Source organism: Bradysia coprophila, unplaced genomic scaffold, assembly GCF_014529535.1.
Source record: "Bradysia coprophila strain Holo2 unplaced genomic scaffold, BU_Bcop_v1 contig_200, whole genome shotgun sequence".
Classification (NCBI taxonomy): Eukaryota; Metazoa; Arthropoda; class Insecta; order Diptera; family Sciaridae; genus Bradysia; species Bradysia coprophila.
Window position 1 is genome coordinate 685,276 of NW_023503464.1, and position 23,809 is coordinate 709,084.

Consider the following 23,809-nt stretch of genomic DNA (forward strand, 5'->3'; position numbering starts at 1 on the left):
TTGACGTATCACTTACAAGTTTAATGTTTAAATGTCCGGAGATATCTTCGAAAAACCGTAAAGCACTTATTGGGCCACAGCTCGGGAGGGGTCGATCCAAAATCACTCATCTTCGAACTTAGCCTGTCTTTTGACATTACCAAACGGGGAAAAAAAGAATTTTCAAAATCGGATGCGTTTTACTCAAGTTATCGTGCAGACAGACAGACGGACGGACGCACGGACGGACGGACGGACAGACGGACATTTTTCTTCTTGCTGATTTGGCATCTCTGGACAACCACAATAGGTTTCCCCTTACTCAGGGAGTCCAATTCAACGTGTTACAAACGTATGCGTAAACCTATAAGACCCCAGTACTTCGTACGGGTCTAAAAATATTGTTTCTTCGACTGTTCGTTAGATAATTTCGGACAGAAGTGCCCTCAAAAGTCACACTGTAGAAAATACAGGGTGGTCAATAAAAAAATTTAAAGATGAAGAAATCAAGTTTTTTTTGAAGAATTTTACGTGGATATCAGAATTTTTTGTGCAACATCGTCGGAAAATCTTTAGGACGGATGGACTTCACGAAACGTCCTACCATTTCTGGCTATTCGTGGACATTGGTTGGACGATGACTGGAACTACAACTCGATGTTGTTAGACTTCCTGTACATTCATGGAAAACATAGTGGCTGGAAACACAGTTGCATCTTCCGAGACTGTTTGAAACGGCTGAGTATTCCAATAACCAAAATACTAGGAGTTACGGGCGACAATGCAAGCAACAATGATACGTTTTTTGATTGGTTGGAGGAACACGGACTGTCAAGCGTCGAAAATCAACTACGCTGCCTTTGCCACATATTCAATTTGGCTGTTCAGGATTTATTGAGGTTATTAAAACTACCTCCACCAGACGATGATGAAGTTGATGCGGAGGATCACGAGTTTGAGAACGAGGTAACGAAGTTAACGCTACAATAGCCATTTTGTGAATATCCCATATCTTCTCTGCTTTTTCGTAGCTACTGGAGGATATTGATATGAACGAAACGGTTTCGACGAAGAAGCGGAAATCGATGCACCCATTGATGACACCATCATCATCGATAAGCTACGAAATATCGTCAAAAAGATTCGAAAGTCGGTAAAGTTACGACGAAAGTTGAAGAAGTGCTGTATCATTTACGCAATCGAATACCGAGTTCCAATTATCGATGTGAAGACTCGTTAGAATTCGACATATTATATGGTTATACGGGCAAAAGAGTTGAAAGTTGCCCTACGCGCCTTGTACTTGCACGAAAAATCGTTCACTACATTGCAACTTTCGGACGAAGAGTGGTCATATTTAGACCTGGTCGAGGAATTGCTCCAAAAATTTGAACGAGCAATGAAGTTTATGAGCATGGAGAGACATGCTACGATACCCTCGTACATACCAACCCTTAATTGGATAATCGAATCGGTTACTGATTTTGCTAAACGACAAACGGTAGCGTTACATTACGCTGCCCTGGATGCTCTATCGAAGTTGAAAAAGTATGAAACGAAAGTCGATAAGTCCATTATTCCTTTCGTTGCTACGGTGCTACATCCCTCGTTGAAGCTTAATTATTTTAAGGAAAGTGGATACCATGCAGCAGACATTCGAGAAATTAAAAAAGCCGTGTCTGATTACTTCACGAACAATTATGAAAATCACGAGGACAATGATGAGGAAGCACAATCTTCCGGTGACGAGCTTCATGCTCATATGTTTAAGCGCTCTCGCATAGAAAGAACATCTTCTGAGCTCATGAAATATTTGGCCTACCGTTAGCTAACCGAAAAACGCGGCCGTTGGAGTACTGGAAATGACAGGTCCAACAATTTCCTCGTCTAAGTATGATGGTCCGATATATTTTACGGGCCCAAGCGGCATCTACGTGTGTTGAGAGAAATTTTTCAAAAGGTAGTAAACTTGATACACCAAACAGATGCGCTTTGTTGAAGTCAACCATCCGCGCCTGTATGTCACTGAAGTCGTGGTATTTACTCTAACCAAAAACATATTATTGACTACATTTTCCACGTTTTTTTTTTATCTCACTGACTTTGAAGATTAACCGAACCAAAATTGTACGGAATAAAGAACTGATTCGAAAATTCTCCTGTTTTTAGCCCCGTACGAAGTACTGGGGGCTTATAAGATTAATATGCCGTTTGTAACACGTCGAATTGGAAGCAGACAGTAAGGGCAAAGCATTTGGTTATGTTCATAGATGACGAATCCGCAATAAAACAAGGCATCAGAACAGTCGGAGCGTTTGCTGCGACTTAGCCCCGTACGACCCGTAATCCTATTTCGTCCGTAACCATAATACGTCCGTAGCCATAATACGCCCGGAACCCTAATACGACCCTCTAATGCGTGTGTTACCAAAATGCAAGTCAAGTTGGGCATGGTCAAATTTACTGAAAGTGTTCATTTTTAAAATTGCGCATAGCGCAATTACGAAAGCCCGTACGAAGTACCTCTCAAATAAAACTAACAATTTACGATATTTTTTTTAGAAACCCAACATTTTTTGACAACTTTCTATTAGGTATTCAATTATCTCTCAAATGAAACAAAAACTAGCAAAATCGGATGAGATTTACTCGATTTATGTGCAAAGAACACTTAGGGCCGAGTAGCGGCCTTAGTCCAAGGGCCCAAATTTGAAACTTTTTTCTCCACGTTCTTTTCGGTATTCAATTACCTTCCATAAAAAACTAAATCTAGCAAAATCGGATGAGATTTACTCGATTTGTGTGCAAAAAACACTTAGGGCTGAGTGGCGGCCTTAGTCCAAGGGCCCAAATTTGAAACTTTTTTTGCCACGTTATTTTCGATATTCAATTCCCTTCCATAAAAAACTAAATCTGGCAAAATCGGATGAGATTTGCTCGATTTATGTGCAAAAAACACTTAGGGCCGAGTAACGACCTTTGAGCCCTCCCAACAAGCCCGCGTTGCATCTTACCCAAAAACAATGTTCAACAACTTTGTTCTACTCGTCAATACATTGTCCGTCCGTCCGTGACCCCTCTAGCTTGAGTAAATCACAATCTGTTTTCAAAATTCTTTTTTTCCCCGATTGGTATCGACAAAAGTAAGGTCAAGTTCGAAAATGGGCATGGTAGGGTCGGCCCCTCCAGAGCTAGGGCCCTATAGGTGTTTTTCAGTCTTTCGACGATATCTACCGAAATACGCACGCAATAGCTGCTTGTGATATATCAAATGAAAGGTATTGACGAGTAGAACCAAGTTGCTGAACATTGTTTTTAGGTAAGATGCAACGTGGGCTTGTTGGGAGGGCTCAAAGGTCGTTACTCGGCCCTAAGTGTTTTTTGCACATAAATCGAGTAAATCTCATCCGATTTTGCTAGTTTTTGTTTCATTTGAGAGATAATAGAATGCCGAATAGAAATGATGGCGAAAAACGTTTCAAATTTGGGCCCTTGGACTAAGGCCGCTACTCGGCCCTAAGTGTTTTTTGCACATAAATCGAGTAAATCTCATCCGATTTTGCTAGTTTTTGTTTCATTTGAGAGATAATTGAATGCCGAATAGAAATGATGGCGAAAAAAGTTTCAAATTTGGGCCCTTGGACTAAGGCCGCTACTCGGCCCTAAGTGTTTTTTGCACATAAATCGAGTAAATCTCATCCGATTTTGCTAGTTTTTGTTTCATTTGAGAGATAATTGAATGCCGAATAGAAATGATGGCGAAAAAAGTTTCAAATTTGGGCCCTTGGACTAAGGCCGCTACTCGGCCCTAAGTGTTTTTTGCACATAAATCGAGTAAATCTCATCCGATTTTGCTAGTTTTTGTTTCATTTGAGAGATAATTGAATGCCGAATAGAAATGATGGCGAAAAACGTTTCAAATTTGGGCCCTTGGACTAAGGCCGCTACTCGGCCCCAAGTGTTTTTTGCACATAAATCGAGTAAATCTCATCCGATTTTGCTAGATTTAGTTTTTTATGGAAGGTAATTGAATACCGAAAAGAACGTGGCGAAAAAAGTTTCAAATTTGGGCCCTTGGACTAAAGCGGCCGAGTAGCAAGTGCTTTTTGCACATAAATCGAGTAAATCTCAACCGATTTTGCTAGTTTTTGTTTCATTTGAGAGGTAATTGAATACCCAATGGAAAGTTGGCAAAAAATTTTGGGTTTCTAAAATAATGTCGTAAATTGTTGGTTTTATTTGAAAGGTACTTCGTACGGGCTTTCGTAATTGCGCTATGCGCAATTTTAAAAATGAACAGTTTCTGTGGCGAATGGGTCTTTTGGGAATGTCTAGTTTCTGTCAGCTTCAATAATTTCAAGACGAAGTTTCGTTCAAAATTATATATTCATTGATGAGTCATGTAGGAGGAGGCTACAAAATCTTAATTCAAATTACATTAGAATCATCATAACCTCACAAATAGTCACAAACTTACTTCTAGTATTCTCCCTTAAAACCGATAACACATTCGGTTAACCCTTCGCGTATATATTCTCGGAATCCTTTAAGAAAGAGAAAGTTACGTTAATCAACGGATTTACGTGGCTCAATTGGACAGGATGTCCTTGACAAAAACACGTTTTGAAATACAAAGTGTAAATTCAAATTCAAATGATTTCTTACTTGTTCATAATCGATTATAAGTCTTCAAAATTGATACGATTAAATTATTTCGCAAAATTCTCGTCTAAAGACTGTAAAAAAAAACGGATAAAATTAAAACTTGAAACGGAGCACACGGTCAAAACAAACGACTTACGAAAACTAATACAAAGTCAACATTGAAATCGCGAATCTCTTGGCGTAAACGCGATCACATTAGTTTCCCTAATTTAATTGCTTTTTTGAGCGTATATTGACACGGATGTTTAGGATAAAATCGAATTTTAATTAACAACGGCAACAAACGTGTCTCTTCACCATCTTTGATATAAAGCTTTTTGTTCGTCTGACTGATAGAAGTTAAACATTTTTCCGCAACAAGCGTGACGGCATGATAGGACCAGTGTTGCCGTTCATCACACTCCCCTCCGTGCGTCTGTCCTTATAAGGAACAGAAGAACTCTCTTTGGGATGAACGTCCAATTTCGCAAGAGAGGTAGCCGGTCTCCAGTAGACACTCTTCTTCAACTTCGATCCTTCGTTGCTAAATCGTTCAATCTTCGCTCGTCGAACCTGATTGTTGCTTCCAACAGATGTTTCAATCACCCGGCACATCGGATATTGACCACGGATGTTCGTTCCATCAACAAGCAGAACAATGTCTCCCACCTGTATAGGCTGCACTGGTTCGTGCCATTTCGTTCGGCGAGTCAAGTCAGGCAAAAATTCTTTGATAAATTTGGACCAGAAGACATCTGTTAAACGTTGATTTTCCATCCACTTTGAACGTAATATCGGTCCGTCGGATTCAACGTCTATGAAAGGCTTAAGTCCGTTCGAGGATCCCAAAATGAAATGGTTGGGTGTCAGGATCTCGTCATTTTCATCTTCAATCGGTATATACGTGAGCGGTCTCGAGTTAATGATGTTACATACCTCGAGCAATAAATTTCGCAGCATGTCTTCGGTAGGATGTCTTGTCGGTAGGATATCGTATAAGCAATTCTTGACTGATTGGATCATCCTTTCCCATGCTCCTCCCATGTGAGGACTGGCCGGTGGATTGAAATTCCACTTCGTATAGCATGACGTAAATTCCGATGCCATCAAGTTAACATCGAGCTCGGACACGAGTTTCTGTAACGTGTTGTCCATTCCTTTTAGATTCGTTCCTGGATCACTGTAGATCTCGCGTGGGCATCCTCTCCAGTAGATGAAATTTCGAATGCACATAATGCACGATTCCGTATCGAGCTTGTATGCGATTTCCACATGAACGGCACGCACAGTCAAACAAGTGATCATAACGCCCCAACGTTTTTCAGTTCGTCGACCAATGACCACGTACATTGGACCAAAATAGTCGATCCCCACATTGGTAAAAGCTCGAAACCCAATTGATAATCGTGCCGACGGTAGGTCCGCCATTTGAGGTGGCTGTGGCTGCGCTCGTTTATTTTTGCATCGTTGACATTCATTGCGTACCGAGTTCAACACCACACGCAGTTGAGGCACGTAATATTTCTGACGAATTTCGTTGTAAACTGTACGATGATTGCGATGGTGATACTGCTTGTGTACGTGTGCAATGAGTAGACGAGTGATTTGATTATTCCGTGGCAATATAATCGGTCGCTTAGTACATAAATCGACGTCATTTGCTGAATCGATTCGTCCATGTAGTCTGATGAGCCCATTATCATCCAAGTATGGAGTACATTTGTATAGCGGACTCGATGGTTGAACATATTGTTGTTGGTCGTTCGGAAGGTTTCGATTACGCATCAAAATTACCATTTCTTCGGTAAAATCTTGAAATTGTGCTTGTCGAAACAGAAGGATTTCGGCCGTGACCAATTCGTCTCTCGTTAATGGACCGTGTGGCACATTTTCTTTTCTCACTTTTGCTCGAAGAATTAATACGTACCTTCTTGCATATGCCACTGCCCGATGCATCTTATTCCAAGTCGAAATATTCTTCGTTTCTATTAAGACCGGAATGATCAAATTCGCATGTGCACAATGTATCTTCATCTCCTCCAATGTATCTGGATGTACTTGTATCTCGTCAGGCCACTCGTTTCTCGGTAACTTTAGAAACTCTGGACCAGAGAACCAACGACTTGAATTTTGGAAACTGGGAGGCTTCGACCATTTTGTAGCGTCGTCGGCAACATTCTGTTTTGTCGGCACCCATCTCCATTCTTGTAAGTTGGTGGTTTCCAGGATTTCACCCACTCGATACGCCACAAACTGATGATATCGTCGGCTGTCGGAAAGTAACCAGCTCAGCAGGGTACGTGAATCCGTCCAAATTTGTCGACGATCAATTTTCAGCGTTAGAGCGTTTTCGATACTTGAAAGCAATCTCGTTCCCAAGAGTCCAGCTTGTAGCTCCAGCCTTGGAGTCGACATATATTTTAGCGGCGATACTCTGGCCTTCGCTCCAATCAATACACAGTCGATGTCACCTTCATCATTTTCAATTCTCAAATAACTAACGGCTGAGAATGCTTTCTCACTGGCATCGACGAATGTGTGTAGCTCTATCGATTTGGGTGTTACAGGTGATAACTTCGTTGAATATAGTCTCGGTATTTCGACTTTCTCCACATTCGGTAAGTGTTCGAACCACTGGTTCCAAGCGGATTTTATTTCTTCCGATTTAATTTCATCATCCCAGCCTAATTTGCTTCGCCAAATGTCTTGTATGACGATTTTCAAATGAATGAGGTAGTGGGATAGAAGCCCCAATGGGTCGAATATGGTCATCAGTATTCTGAGCATTTCTCGTTTAGTAGGAACTCGTTGGCCCGATACAATCGCTGAATCAATCTTTGTAAACTTCAGCGAATACGTGAAGGAATCGTTCTCCGTGTTCCACCACATCCCAAGTACTCGTTCGGTACCAAACGACATGTCCATAGACTTGTTTGAATCAGAATCCTTGACTTTATCGTTGAATTCAGCCTTTACGGCAGCTGAATTGGATAAAAACTTCCGTATCTCGAACCCTCCATGTGAATGGATCTTTTTGACATCTCTTATGAGTTGGATCATTTCGGTGTCGCTATGTTGACAGTCTAACATATCATCCACGTAATGGTTGTGAATGATTGATTCAACCGCTCGTGGCATTTTGTCTTTAAATCCAGATGCGTTGTGATTTTTCACGAATTGCGCTGAGGTTGGTGAACAGTTAGCACCAAATGTCATTACTTGTAGAATGTACTGATCTGGTTTCTTGTTTATATCGCCGTTTCGCCATAAAAATCTCTGACAATGGACATCCTCGCCCCGAATTTTTATCTGCGGAAACATTTCGGTGATATCACCAGCGCCTGCAACACATTTTTCTCGAAATCGTCGTAGAATATCGATCAGTGATGCCATTTGATCTGGACCTTTGAGTAGCAGCGAATTGAGCGACACGCCATTGACTTTGGCTGCTCCGTCGAATACGACTCTGACCTTGTCTGGCTTTGATTGATGATTATAAACGTGTCCCGAATTTGAATCTCTAGCGTTGCTGCTGGCATCTTTGTTTCTGTTATTGTAATCCTTTTGATTTGAATTCTTCTTCGGTTTACTGTCATCGTTTTCTATGGTAGGTTCCGTTACCGTACTAATAACCTTCGCTAGCTCGAACAGGAAATCTCCCAACGTTGATAAAGTGACGTTGACTGTGGTGGTTTTATATCTTGCCCAGTCAACCTTGAAATTTGTCGGTAATTTGTTCACCAATTCTTGTATTAGGGCCGGATTGGAAAGATGATACGTCAATTTAGCTTGTTCCAATGTGGCGCAGACATTCTTGACCGCTAACGCGAAGTCAACCATGGTATTCAATTGATCTGCTTTGGGTGGTGGCTTTTGGCGAATTTTCTTGATCAGTGCATCAACAATTAATTCGGGCCGTCCATAGAGCATTTTTAGTGTTGAAATGATCTCCGGAACTGATTCCGCTGTGAGAAGTCGACTGCGTACTGCGTCCAAAGCATTTCCTTTTAGGCACTTTTGGAGTCTATCGAGGTTCTCAGACTCCGAAAACCCGCAGAGTTTGGTACTGTTTTCGAAGCGGCTTAAAAACATTGGCCACTGTTCCGGTTGTCCACTGAAGACCGGTAAATCTTTTGATACGACATGACGTGACGCTATCTGTGCGCTGGTAAGTGTTTGACTTGTCTGTGTTGTTGCTTGAGGTATTGCTGGGGATGCTGTATTAATCGGCGTATCCGGTGCATTATTTGACGTATTTACGTGTGATGAAACCGATTGCGTTATTGGAATTGTTTCATGTTGATCACTGCGAATGTCTTCTGGTGGTTTACATTTCGGACACAGCCAGAAGATTTCATTGTCTATCGATGTCAGCATGAGACGGGGAAATTCGCACTTATTATCGCATAGGTCACACGTTCTCATCTTTGGCGGAGTATTTGTTGTCTTACAAGTATCACACGATTGTAGATCTTGATCTTGTTTTCCGTGAGGCAACACATTAGATGATTGTCGTACCGAGCGTTCACACGATGAGTTTCGTTGACATCCCATGGTATGAGTTTGTTTTGTATCGCCTTTCTTGTTTTCATCATTTTGTTGCAGTTTGCATTTTGTACACATCCAGACGGATTCATTGTTTACCGTCGCTAGGACCATACAATAATAATGATTTATGGTTTGACAGCCATGACACTTCCTGAATCGGTCTTGTTCGTGGGTGTGTAGACAGATGGCGCAACGTCGATTTTCAAAATCTGGCGGCACGGGAACAAATCTCTGGGTTGTCGTGCTTGGTTTTAATTTTCGTGTTTGGGACGGTTGACGATCTTGTTGTTTGCAGTCAGGACATACATATCGTGTATCTTCGTCTATCATAATGATATCCATGCAAGCGTAGTGGCACTGTTTGAAACATAACAGACAAGCTTCAAAGTTTTCTTCTTCGCCTACCATTTGACAGACGTTGCAGGATAGCAAATTATCGATACTGTGTATCCGTGGTTGATCATGATTCTTCGTTGGCGTCGGGTATTTCGTTACCATTTGCGAGACGTTATCCCAGCGAAGACCTTCCAATCGTTCCAGAAATTCGTGTTGATCCCATACGTTCGGTTTGTTGGTTACCGGAACGTTTATCATGGATTTAACAGATTGCTGTTTTTTGACCCAGTCTCTGGTATTGCTCATACTTCGGATTTCATCGTCGTTAGTCATTGCTTTTTCACGACGGTGTTCCTTTGGCATCAAAATAGAATACTTTTTTCGCAGGTATTCATTGTCACGCATGCTCGATAATATCCTCTCCTCTTCAGCCAACTTTAACTCCATTTCTTGTCGCTTACTCGTTGTACGGATAATCGGATCTGCTCTAGACACATTGATGACATTATCGTTCTGTCGATTTTGTTGCTGTTCGACGGATCGATTTTTGGAATGATTTTGTGGTGACAGCAGGTTACGTGATGCTCGATAGTACGGATGACTAGTATCGTACGTCAAGTCATAATCGTTGTCTTTGTCACCGCAGTTATCCACTCGAGATTTTGCCGGTGAATTATTTCTTGAATGTGGCGTCGCAACGTCTTCTTGTACTGATTGTTGAGATGACGGCGGTTCGGGTGGATTTGGTGTTTTGCACTTATCACAGATCCATTCGTCTTTCCTCTTAATGGATTTGATTCCAACGCACGCAAAGTGGTGCCACTTGTCGCATTTATCGCAGGCGACGACTGGTTTGTTCTGGGTACCGTTACATATTTCACATTTGTAGATCGCCTTCTTCTTTCGCCCTTTGTTGTGTTTTTCGTTGGTCATGGTAACGCTGGTATTGTTGAGTTACTAATCGTGTCGTACGCAGAATTTCGATGTTCTGCACCTGGTAATGATGTCTGATCAATCGGCGTACTAATTAGTGCGTTTGGACCTCGGGAAATGTTGCAACAGTAGCTTCCGGTATCTAACGGTTGTAACGGTGGTTTACGCCAGGTGACGGCGTTTGATTGAAATATTTGTGTTGCACGTCTGGTGATGACGTCAGCAACAACTGATATTGTGGTTGTGATTCGCACCAGGCATTGATGTCTTGATCACGTCAATTTGCTTTCGTAGATCCGCACCTGTTGATGATGTCGGGACCAAGCCAAATAGAAATTTTGTAGTGTGGCGAATGGGTCTTTTGGGAATGTCTAGTTTCTGTCAGCTTCAATAATTTCAAGACGAAGTTTCGTTCAAAATTATATATTCATTGATGAGTCATGTAGGAGGAGGCTACAAAATCTTAATTCAAATTACATTAGAATCATCATAACCTCACAAATAGTCACAAACTTACTTCTAGTATTCTCCCTTAAAACCGATAACACATTCGGTTAACCCTTCGCGTATATATTCTCGGAATCCTTTAAGAAAGAGAAAGTTACGTTAATCAACGGATTTACGTGGCTCAATTGGACAGGATGTCCTTGACAAAAACACGTTTTGAAATACAAAGTGTAAATTCAAATTCAAATGATTTCTTACTTGTTCATAATCGATTATAAGTCTTCAAAATTGATACGATTAAATTATTTCGCAAAATTCTCGTCTAAAGACTGTAAAAAAAAACGGATAAAATTAAAACTTGAAACGGAGCACACGGTCAAAACAAACGACTTACGAAAACTAATACAAAGTCAACATTGAAATCGCGAATCTCTTGGCGTAAACGCGATCACATTAGTTTCCCTAATTTAATTGCTTTTTTGAGCGTATATTGACACGGATGTTTAGGATAAAATCGAATTTTAATTAACAACGGCAACAAACGTGTCTCTTCACCATCTTTGATATAAAGCTTTTTGTTCGTCTGACTGATAGAAGTTAAACATTTTTCCGCAACAAGCGTGACGGCATGATAGGACCAGTGTTGCCGTTCATCACAGTTTCAGTAAATTTGACAATGCCCAACTTGACTTGCATTTTGGTAACAGACGCCTTAGAGGGTTGTAGACGTATTAGGGTTCCGGGCTTATTAGGGCTACGGACGTATTATGGTTGCGGACGAAATAGGATTACGGGTTGTACGGGGCTAAGTCGCAGCAAACGCTCCGACTGTTCTGATGCCTTGTTTTTTTTTTACTTCATTTGCTCAAACGCTGTAGTTAACTTCAGGTCAAACAGGTCAGGTTCAGGTCAAACCTGAAATTTTCATTCAGGTTCAGGTCAGATTCAGGTTAAGCTATTTCAGGCTCAGGTCAAACCTGAAGTTTAAAAATTAAATTCAGGTCAAGATCAGGTTCGACCTGAACCTGACCTGAATATATCAGGTTTGTTCATTTCAGGTTCAGGTCAGGTCAAACCTGACCTGTTCCGAGCATTAGATGACGGTATTTTTTCGCACCTATTGTCGACACGAGGCGAAGCCGTGGTCGACAAGACGTCGTGTGCGAAAAAATACCGGCATACCTACCGTGGTAGATAAAACGTTTTTCGCAATTACGGGCCATAATCACCTTTCCAATGCAAAACATGTCCTACATTTTGTTCCAAAGTTCTTGTGTATACAGAAATTCATTTGAACGATCAAGAAGGCTGCATTATAATACACATTGCTATGTGATGTAAAGAGTCACGTTGAATGAAATCGAGTAGTCAATGCTTAGTATATACGCTTCAACAATACGTTCGGTATAATTCGCTCTTAATCTACGGCTCTCATGTCACCTTCGAATGTGAGTTCTTGTTTGCTCACTCGAATGTAAACACAGCAATATGGCCTCCGTTCCATGCATTTCCTTTTTCATCCGATGAACTGTCATAGTTCGGCATATCATCCATTTTGCGACGCTGCTACACGTGATATAATACCGGTTACTCGTCATTCATTGATTTCGATTTGGACATCAAAGGAAGAACAACTGTTGAAAATGAAGAAAATGTTGAAAATTTTATCCAAGATGGGTTTCGTAAGTGAATCAGATGTGTGTGACAGTGACAGTGAAATAAGTTGGTCAGGTGAAACCGTGACCACTAATAAAACGGAAAACTATTTTAAAGTGAATGTTAACAATTATGGCGACGAGTCAATTTTCATGATTGAAGATTTGAAGCAATTTTCAGATCTTCACACTAAAATATCGGAGCGTTATCCTGACCGAAATCAAGATGACCTTACCATCAAGTATTTGGGTAATTTTACACTTGAAATGCATCCAATCGAATCGAAATAATTTTTTTCTTATTTCGAATTTACAGATAAGAATTTCAATTTCGTACAGATCGAGGATGACGAAGACTTCGAAATTTTCTTGGAAAATCACAATGATCAGAAGATCTATGTGTCATGGTTAAACAAAAAATGTGTATTCATGGGTGGATTGATAAATTTGATCAACGTTCAAATGGATATGTGTTTATACGTCTCTTTAATGGCTTTACTCATCTTCATCCTGATCGCGGTCATTGCAATATCTTTTGTAGTATTTAGTGGAGAAACGGCTGAACCGGTATGTGAAACTCGAGTGGACCACTGGTCGGAACATAAAAAAATTATTCGAGAATTTTGCGAGGAACACCCTTCAACTGAAGAATGTCAGCACATAATCGTGGAGTTTCTCTCCTTTATGGCTTTAGATTCTTTAATAGAAGCAAATATATGAACAACATAGAAAGCCAATAAAACGTGCCTGTTCACAGAGCGTGACGTCATTTTGTTGTTTCATTTCATTTATTCCTCATTTTGGTTTCTCCATTTCATCACGGGAGGTGTGCGTCACCTCTTCCAAAGTTTACAGCCTTGGAAGAAATCCCAAAATATATAAACACTAGGCCTGTTCATTTTAGAGAAATAGTCTCAAATTCATCCGGCATGGTGTCTATCTGGTCCGGAAGGCTAAAATATTGGACCCGTATTTTTTTTTAGAATTTAAAAAAATAGTTTAGATCTGGGGAGCGAAGCATTTGTTCAAATGTACGAAAGCGTTGGTTAGAAGAGAGGAGAATGATGGTGTATATCTTTTTTACTCTTCTAACCAACGCATTCGTACATTTGAACAAATGCTTCGATGCCCAGATCTAAACTATTTTTTTAAATTCTAAAAAAAAATACGGGTCCAATATTTTAGCCTTCCGGACAAGATAGACACCATGCCGGATGAATTTGAGACTATTTCTCTAAAATGAACAGGCCTAATAAACACTGATGGTAATTCCAAAAGAGGCGTCGCTAGTGTCGAACTTATGGGCTAGGCTGCGCGTGTGAATGGTATTACCTACATCCACACTTCATCTACATTGGTAATGCTAATCCACAAAAACGAACCCTAGTTTTGGGTGAATAAAATTGTAAAATAGAAAAAAAATATTTTCACATAATCTGTAAATGCAAATCGATTCCAAACACACTTTAAAACATTTTGGTCCAAAAAAATATAAAAACCACTTAAAACAGCAAAGATATCTCAATTTTAGTTTTCATTTCCATACTAAATAGGTTTGTTCCAAGGTCATTTCGAAATGTCAAATTTCATCCACAGAAGGCAACTTAACCTCAACTTTCGTTGACGAAAATTTTAACGAAAAATTTACAAAGAAATTGGTTGACGTTAAGGTTATGTTCATCACTGTGTATGAAATCGTCGGCGTTCGTGTTGTCAAAGTTTGGGTTTACAGTTATTTGGAACAAACCTATTGCAAAATAAAAAAAACAGACAGATCATAACGAAGGAGAAAAAAGCTCCCTCTGACGTATACAGTGTTTAAGCAGAGAGTTTTTTGACCAATTAAGTGTAAGTGATCTCGGGGTATAGCTGTCAAAACAGGAGGCAAAAATTGAATTTGTGCAGCATTTTCCAAAAAAAAATTAATTAAAATATGGAAACGACAAATTCAACCGAATGAAAGATTACAGTTTACTATTCAATTGTTTTGAGATTAAATACACTACATCTACATACAATTAAAACAAAAAAAAAAACTGAAAATTGTTTTCACATGAAAACATAATGCCACGCAAATTCAAATTTTCAGCTCACTTTATTGTGACAGCTATACCCCGAGATCAGTTATATTTCCTCTTTTTAAACACTGTATGAGAAAATAACTTGACAGTTCTTATGGGATTTTATACACTCAACCAACTGACAAGTTACTAATATTTAGGGTAGAAATCGCATGAGAGTCGATGCACAGTTTTATGATATTTTTGTAACAATCGCAAAAATTGATTGAGAAAGTCAGTCAGTCAAGGGACCTGACCCACCCAAGAGCTGGGCCTAGTATGTTTCACAATTGGAAAATATCATCTGTCACCGAACTATGACAGTTGACAGTTCAATACGAAACGAAAATCCATGCAACGGCGGCTGTATTGCTGAGTTTACATTATTATAAGGTTGTAGTAGACAATTAGCGCACTTTCGAAGATAGCTTGAGCGTCGTTAATCACGACATAGTCAGTAAACAGGAGGTCATTTTTTGAAAGACAATTCGTTGTTCGTTGCCCACCTGGTTGAATAAGGAATGTTCCCCACCCCTAACTAATGGTGTTATCGTAAAGTTCCTCAAAAGTGATTGCTTTCGCACTAATTTATTTTACCGGAAACGTGCACACATTTAAACTGGAGCGTTTCCGCTAAAACGCAATTTTTAAGATTACCGCCGACATTTTATTTCTACTGGGTCACCTCTTCTGGAGCTCGTTCAGAAAATCTTCGTTAAGTTTCACTGGTGAGTATTTTGACACTTCTTTCATATAAAATATGTCAAAATCTTCACTTTGGGTAACGAATTTTCAGTTCCAGAACGAGTTCCTGCAACTCACATCACACAAAACGAAAATGTTTTTGTTTGTTTACATGATTGGTCAAAATAAATTTTTCATCATTTTGGTGGCTTTGACGAATATTTTAAGTCAACCGCTAAGTGAACTGTTAAAACCACACAAGAAACACATTTACGCACAAAATCTGTATTAAATCACATTGAAATCACAGAAATTATTACATTTTTCACAACCGACACTACATTTGTGTGTTGGTAATTTGACGTTTCAAAAACAATACTAATGTTACGATTAACGACTTTAACGACGATTTTCTTCGTTAAACCATATTCGACTAAGTTCAAGGTGGATGTGATTTGGGTGTGAAATTGAGTGGGAAATGCTTTTTTTATAGATTTTCTTTTTGTAAAATTTTTTCAATTTGGCAATATTTTGGAAATGCCCAATGTAACAGTTTCTCATTTTTCGTGTTTCTGCTGATATTTGACAAAAAATTGCGAAAAAAATCGATTAGTCCCTTCCTTATTCAAACTTGAAGTTTCCAATCTGACTACTGAAATAAATTGAAATTTGTAAACAGATATGTACACTTCAGAACAGGTCAAGTATTTTTTTTTTGTGAAGAAGCTTGCCCTAAACCTATATTTTTGAAACCTGTGAGGTTTCAGGTTGCCCCGATATTTTTTTAGAAATTTTCAGATCGACCTGAAACCTGACTTGACAAGCTGACCTAATTTTTATGTTACTGGTAGAACTGTGCGCCGGCCACGCCAGCCGATTTTAGGATCAGCCGGTAGTCGCCGCTGATACACTCTCAGCCGCCATTAGCCGACGTTTGGTTAGCGGCTGTATCGGCTGAAATCCTCATCAAAGTTTTTTTGAAGAAATGGTCGAAAAACATTCAAGTCTTGAACACGTCAGACAGACTAGACGTAGATCAGAAAATAAGGGCGACCGTGAGATTCACTATTTACTATAACTTGCAGGTCGGCAATATCGATTTTTTGTAAGAACTATGCTAAGGAAATGTCGACACTTTCAATGTTGGCAAAAAGAATACTGTCTATCCTGATGACTAGTAGCAAAAGAAAATTTTTCATTGCTGGATTAGTAGAAAGTCGAGCCTTTTGCTAAGCAATGCTAACAATTTTTTTGTTTATACAAAACAACTATGACTTTAGTAAAAACATTGTTAAAACAAGGCATCAGAACAGTCGGAGCGTTTGCTGCGACTTAGCCCCGTACGACCCGTAATCCTATTTCGTCCGTAACCATAATACGTCCGTAGCCGTAATACGCCCGGATCCCTAATACGTCTACAACCCTCTAATGCGTCTGTTACCAAAATTCAAGTCAAGTTGGGCATTGTCAAATTTACTGAAACTGTTCATTTTTAAAATTGCGCATAGCGCAATTATGAAAGCCCGTACGAAGTACCTCTCAAATAAAACCAACAATTTACGACATTATTTTAGAAACCCAAAATTTTTTGCCAACCTTCCATTGGGTATTCAATTACCTCTCAAATGAAACAAAAACTAGCAAAATCGGATGAGATTTACTCGATTTATGTGCAAAAAATACTTGGGGCCGAGTAGCGGCCTTAGTCCAAGGGACCAAATTTGAAACTTTTTTTGCCATCATTCTATTCGGCATTCAATTATCTCTCAAATGAAACAAAAACTAGCAAAATCGGATGAGATTTGCTCGATTTATGTGCAAAAAACACTGAGAGCCGAGTAGCGGCCTTAGTCCAAGGGCCCAAATTTGAAACTTTTTTCGCCATCATTCTATTCGGTATTCAATTATCTCTCAAATGAAACAAAAACTAGCAAAATCGGATGAGATTTACTCGATTTATGTGCAAAAAACACTTAGGGCCGAGTAGCGGCCGTAATCCAAGGGCCCAAATTTGAAACTTGTTTTGCCATCATTCTATTCGACATTCATTTATCTCTCAAATGAAACAAAAACTAGCAAAATCGGATGAGATTTACTCGATTTATGTGCAAAAAACACTTAGGGCCGAGTAGCGGCCTTAATCCAAGGGCCCAAATTTGAAACTTTTTTTCCCATCATTCTATTCGACATTCAATTATCTCTCAAATGAAACAAAAATTAGCAAAATCGGATGAGATTTACTCGATTTATGTGCAAAAAACACTTAGGACCGAGTAGCGGCCTTAGTCCAAGGGCCCAAATTTGAAACTTTTTTCGCCACGTTCTTTTCGGTATTCAATTACCTTCCATAAAAAACTAAATCTAGCAAAATCGGATGAGATTTACTCGATTTATGTGCAAAAAACACTTAGGGCCGAGTAGCGGCCTTAGTCCAAGGGCTCAAATTTGAAACTTCTTTTCGGTATTCAATTACCTTCCATAAAAAACTAAATCTGGCAAAATCGGATGAGATTTATTCGATTTATGTGCAAAAAACACTTAGAGCCTAGTAACGACCTTTGAGCTCTCCCAACAAGCCCACGTTGGATCTTACCCAAAAACAATGTTCAGCAACTTTGTTCTACTCGTCAATACCTTTTGATATATCACAAACAGCTATTGCGTGCGTATTTCGGTAGATATCGTCGAAAGACTGAAAAACACCTATAAGGCCCTAGCTCTGGAAGGGCCGACCCTACCATGCCCATTTTCGAACTTGGCCTTACTTTTGTCGATACCAATCGGGGAAAAAAAGAATTTTCAAAAAAGGTTGTGATTTACTCAAGCTAGAGGGGTCACAGACGGGTAAGCTGTTGGGTAAGATCCAACGTGGGCTTGTTGGGAGAGCTCAAAGGTCGTTACTAGGCCCTAAGTGTTTTTTGCACATAAATCGAGTAAATCTCATCCGATTTTGCCAGATTCAGTTTTTTATGGAAGGTAATTGAATACCGAAAAGAACGTGGCGAAAACATTTTCAAATTTGGGCCCTTGGACTAAGGCCGCTACTCGGCCCTAATTGTTTTTTGCACATAAATCGAGTAAATCTCTTCCGATTTTGCTAGTTTTTGTTTCATTTGAGAGGTAATTGAATACCCAATGTAAGGTTGGCAATTTTATGCGCAATTTTAAAAATGAACACTTTCAGTAAATTGGACCGTGCCCAACTTGACTTGCATTTTGGTAACAGACGCATTAGAGGGTTGTAGACGTATTAGGGTTCCGGGCGTATTACGGCTACGGACGTATTATGGTTACGGACGAAATAGGATTACGGGTCGTACGGGGCTAAGTCGCAGCAAACGCTCCGACTGTTCTGATGCCTTGTTTCATTGTGTGCCGATTTCTCTTTATTTTGCAGTATGTACACGGCTCTCATGTCAACTTCGAATGTAAAAGTTTTTCTGCTCACTCGAATGTAAACACAACAATATGGCCGCTTTTCGATGTCTTTTCATTTTCATCTGGTGAACTGTCATAATTCGGCATGTAATCCATTTTGCGACGCTGCTACACGTGAGATACATACTGGTTCCTCTTCATTCATTATCAATTTGGACATCAAAGGAAGAACAACTGTTGAAAACGAAGAAATTTTCGAAATTTTTATCCAAGATGTTTGTAAATGATTCAAATGTATTTGATCGTGACGGTAGTGACAGTGAAATAAGTTGGTTAGGTGAACCCGTTACCAGTAATGAAACAAAAAACTATTTTAAAGTTAATGTTATCAACAATGGCGACGAGTCAATTTTCATGATTGAAGATTTGAAGCAATTTTCATATCTCCAGACTGAAATATCGGAGCGTTATCCTGACCGAAATCAAGAAGACCTTACCATCAAGTATTTGGGTAATTTCACTCGGAATGCGTCCACTCGAATCAAAATAATTCTTTTCTTTTTTCGAAATTACAGATAAGAATTTCAATTTCGTACAGATCGAGGATGAGGAAGACTTCCAAATTTTCATGAGAAAGCGCAATGATCAGAAAATCTATGTGTCATGGGCGAAGGAAAATTCGACGCCCATAAATGAACCGGCAAATTCAAACGACATTCCAATGGTTATATCATTCATGGCTCTACTCCTCTTCATCCTGTTCTTGGTCATTGCAATATTTTTCGTAGGAGCTCGTAAAGAAACGGCTGAAACTGTTTGTGAAAGCCGAGTGGACCACTGGTCGGGACATAAAAAAATTATTCGAGAATTTTGCGAGCAATATCCTTCAACGGAAGAATGTCAGCACATAATTGTGGAGTTTCTCTCCTTTATGGCTTTAGATTCTTTAATAGGAGCAAGTGTATAAATAACAGATAAATTTGCAAATAAAACGTGCCTGTTCACGCTCTGTGACGTCATTTTGTTGTTTCACTTCATTTCATATATTCCCCAGTTTTGTTTCACCATTTTCCTTTAAAGTCGATGAAGTTGTTTTTGAATTTTGAGGGCACTTCGCGAAACTTTAAAATTCGAGAAGCTCGTTCAGGAACTTTTCGTAAAGTTTCATTGGTGAGAATTTTGACACTTCTTTCATATAAAATATGTCAAAATCCTCTCTTTGGGTAACGAATTTTTAGTTCCTGAACGAGCCCCAGGACACCATGTCTGTGAAGTACCTGCGAACTTGAACCTGCGAATTCTACATTATAGTCCAGTCGTTGTGACTATCATTTTATATGCTTTCTACTGATGAAAGTTCTAAGAATTCGCAGGTTCAAACCTGCCAAAAAAAAATTCGCGGGTTCAAACCTGCGAAAAATAAAATTCGTAGGTTTCAACCTGCGGAAAAAAATTCGCAGGTTTAAATTCGCAGCTTCAAATCTGCCAAAAAACCATCGCAAGACCAAAAGGGAAGTTGGAAGGTTTAGTTAAAAAATCGCAGGTTAAAAATGGAAATTGGTAGATTTGGTTGAAATATCGCAGGTTGAAACCTTCGGAAAAAATTCGTACGTGTTCACACATTTGAAAGAATTCGCAGTTAAAACATACGAAAAATAAAATTCGTAGGTTTGAACCTGCGAAAAAAAAATCGCAAGACCAAAAGGAGAGTTTGTTGGTAGCTTCATTGCTACATAATTCTATGAATGTTCTCATCTCACCTCGGTGCACCACGCTTCACCTCGGTGCACCACGCTTCACCTCGGTGCACCACGCTTCACCTCGGTGCACCACGCTTCACCTCGGTGCACCACGCTTCACCTCGGTGCACCACGCTTCACCTCGGTGCACCGCGCTTCACCTCGGTGCACCACGCTTCACCTCGGTGCGCCACGCTTCATCTCGGTGCACCACGCTTCACCTCGTTGCACTACGGGTCACCTCGGTGCACCAAGGACTACCCGATGAATCAGTGGACCGAACCCGCTAGGGTGTCTTTCTAAAACGACGGGTCAGCGAAAAAGTTCTCCGAATGCGCCCCAAGATACGGTGTGGCAGACTTCTTTACTTTAAACACAGTGGTACCTCGGCCTCCGATTTGTCAGTGGAACACACCTTCAAGGATGTCTTTCAAAAACAACACAGCCGTCGAACAGTAAGGAGCCGTCCACGCCAAAGACAAACAAGGCATCAGAACAGTCGGAGCGTTTGCTGCGACTTAGCCCCGTACAACCCGTAATCCTATTTCGTCAGCAACCATAATACGTCCGTAGCCCTAATAAGCCCGGAACCCTAATACGTCTACAACCCTCTAATGCGTCTGTTACCAAAATGCAAGTCAAGTTGGGCATTGTCAAATTTACTGAAACTGTTCATTTTTAAAATTGCGCATAGCGCAATTACGAAAGCCCGTACGAAGTACCTCTCAAATAAAACCAACAATTTACGACATTATTTTAGAAACCCAAAATTTTTTGCCAACTTTCCATTGGGTATTCAATTACCTCTCAAATGAAACAAAAACTAGCAAAATCGGATGAGATTTATTCGATTTATGTGCAAAAAACACTTAGGGCCGAGTAGCGGCCTTAGTCCAAGGGCCCAAATTTGAAACTTTTTTCGACACGTTCTTTTCGGTATTCAATTACCTTCCATAAAAAACTAAATCTAGCAAAATCGGATGAGATTTACTCGATTTATGTGCAAAAAACACTTAGGGCCAAGTAACGGCCTTAGTCCAAGGGCCCAAATTTGAAACTTTTTTTGCCGTCATTCTATTAGGCATTCAATTATCTCTCAAATGAAACAAAATCTAGCAAAATCCGATGAGATTTACTCGATTTATGCGCAGAAAACACTTAGGGCCGAGTAACGACCTTTGAGCCCTCCCAACAAGCCCGCGTTGCATCTTACCCAAAAACAATGTTCAGCATTTTTGTTCTACTCGTCAATACATTTGATATATCACAAGCAGCTATTGCGTGCGTATTTCGGTAGATATCGTCGAAAGACTGAAAAACACCTATAGGGCCCTAGCTCTGGAAGGGCCGACCCTACCATGCCCATTTTCGAACTTGACCTTACTTTTGTCGATATCAATCGGGGACAAAAAGAATTTTGAAAAAAGGTTGTGATTTACTCAAGCTAGAGGGGTCACGGACGGACGGACGGACATTTTTTTTATTACGGATTCGTCATCTATGAACATAACCAAATGCTTTGCCCTTACTGTCTGCTTCCAATTCGACGTGTTACAAACGGCATATTAGAGAACTTTAGCAAATCACACAATAACGACAAAACCAATAATTTCCAACAATAACGAAAACGATATTGACATGGAAAAATTTTATCATTGTGAATGAGGCGGGATGGGTAAATATGTTCACAAATCATAAGCTTATAACTAGCATATTAGGTTCACATTAAGCGTCATCAGTACCAGCCCAGACCTGTCAAAAGTTCCCACAGATTTTGAAAATTTTTGTTGTACATTTTTTACAACATCTATCAATGAATCTAATGAATCTAGACATTCCCCGAAAGTAGTTGAACTCAGCTTTATAATGAGCCCACTCTCACCCGGAACGATCGCCAAAAAATTAGGTTAAAAACACCCTTTTTCCATCTTCGGATATCTTCAGCCAGGAACCAAGTGTAGCTCGAGACTGTGTGATGCCTGTTTTGAGGTCTACTGGCAAAGACGTTTCAAACCATGCGTATATTCATCCCAGACGAAATAATAGCACTTTTTCACTGCTAAACTGCTATTATTTCACCTAGGTAGATACATTTTTTAAAGCTGAATATCTGCTTTTAAGATAGTTGTCCGGTGCACAAATTATATTTTTCTACTTCAATTTAATTTCTGTTAAAGTACTTCATAAGTATTTTGAATTCTGCCACCACATAACACACCATGATTTGTGAACATATTTACCCATCCCGCCTCATTCACAATGATAAAATTTTTCCGTGTCAATATCGTTTTCGTTATTGTTGGAAATTATTGGTTTTGTCGTTATTGTGTGATTTGCTAACGTTCTCTATTAATCTTATAAGCCCCCAGTACTTCGTACGGGGCTAAAAATGACACAGACTAATTATTAGACGATGCGAGAAAAAAAATAACTCCTAAGTTACTGACACCGTTCCGGCGCCCGGCTCGCATTGCGGCCCTCCGCTTCGCTCCGGGACAATGGGCCGGATCGCTCGGCATGTTAAAACGCTTTTTATAGGCAATGGAAATTGGCATCCATTTCGTAATAAGATGACTTCTGTATGGTCGAATTATACTCCATTACGTTACATTTCGTTAAAGGATGAATTCCCTGGGAACCAACAACACGCTTTTGCGGGGAGAAGAAAGTTAGGAATTGAGTTGGTTTTTTTCGCAGGTTTGAACCTGCAAATTTTGTGTTTTTGTTTTTCTCAGATTTGAACGAGCGATTTTTTCGCAGGTTCAAACCTGCGAATTTGGAACGTATGAATTTTTATCCAAAACTCCCAATTTCACTATGGTTTTTAGTAGGTTCAAAGCTGCGAATTTTTTTTCGCTGTTTCAAACCTGCGAATTTTTTATTTCGCAGTTTCTAACCTGCGAATTTTTTGCAATTCCTAAAATCACTAAAAAGTCATGTAAAATGATCGTCGTAACGACCGGACTATAATGTAGAATTCGCAGGTTCAAGTTCGCAGGTACTTCACAGACATCAGGACACCGGGGTTTTAAATCTAATTTGATGAAAATTCAATTGTCAAGTGAGATTTTATTGTAAAAAAACCAAGTGTCTCAGAAGTTGAAAGTTTGCCAAATTATCAAGCCAATACCCTCAGAGCATATATTTTTGTCATCGTCGTCGATTACTGAAAAAGTTACCACAATTACTCATAAAAGTCTGTTTCTGAAAGGTTAATATGTCCGAACATATGATCGATTTATTGGAAGTCACACTTCCCGCAACACAATTCAAAAAAGCCATTTTGAAGAAAATTTTCAGAATTTTCTTCATCTTCAACATTCGCCTGTATGGAGGCTATGTTTACATTGTTATAAGAGCCAAACCACATCAAAACTTTCTCAATGAAAGTATAAACCAGGCATGG

General features: G+C 39.7%; 2 protein-coding genes and 1 long non-coding RNA gene across 3 annotated transcripts; all 3 read left to right on the top strand.

The window, feature by feature from the left end:
* Positions 1-12,413: 12,413 nt before the first annotated feature.
* LOC119075352 lies at positions 12,414-13,311 on the top strand. Its single transcript, XM_037181781.1, has 2 exons — positions 12,414-12,792; positions 12,859-13,311. Exons 1-2 carry the CDS (start codon positions 12,531-12,533, stop codon positions 13,260-13,262), a joined length of 666 nt encoding a protein of 221 aa, XP_037037676.1. The 5' UTR covers positions 12,414-12,530; the 3' UTR covers positions 13,263-13,311.
* A 5,467-nt stretch (positions 13,312-18,778) lies between these two features.
* On the top strand, positions 18,779-23,505 carry LOC119075370. The gene is made up of 3 exons (XR_005087380.1): positions 18,779-18,789; positions 20,188-20,192; positions 23,470-23,505. It is a non-coding gene; the product is annotated as an uncharacterized LOC119075370 (long non-coding RNA).
* LOC119075355 lies at positions 18,818-19,677 on the top strand. The gene is made up of 2 exons (XM_037181787.1): positions 18,818-19,175; positions 19,240-19,677. Exons 1-2 carry the CDS (start codon positions 18,938-18,940, stop codon positions 19,629-19,631), a joined length of 630 nt encoding a protein of 209 aa, XP_037037682.1. The 5' UTR covers positions 18,818-18,937; the 3' UTR covers positions 19,632-19,677.
* Positions 23,506-23,809: the final 304 nt, after the last annotated feature.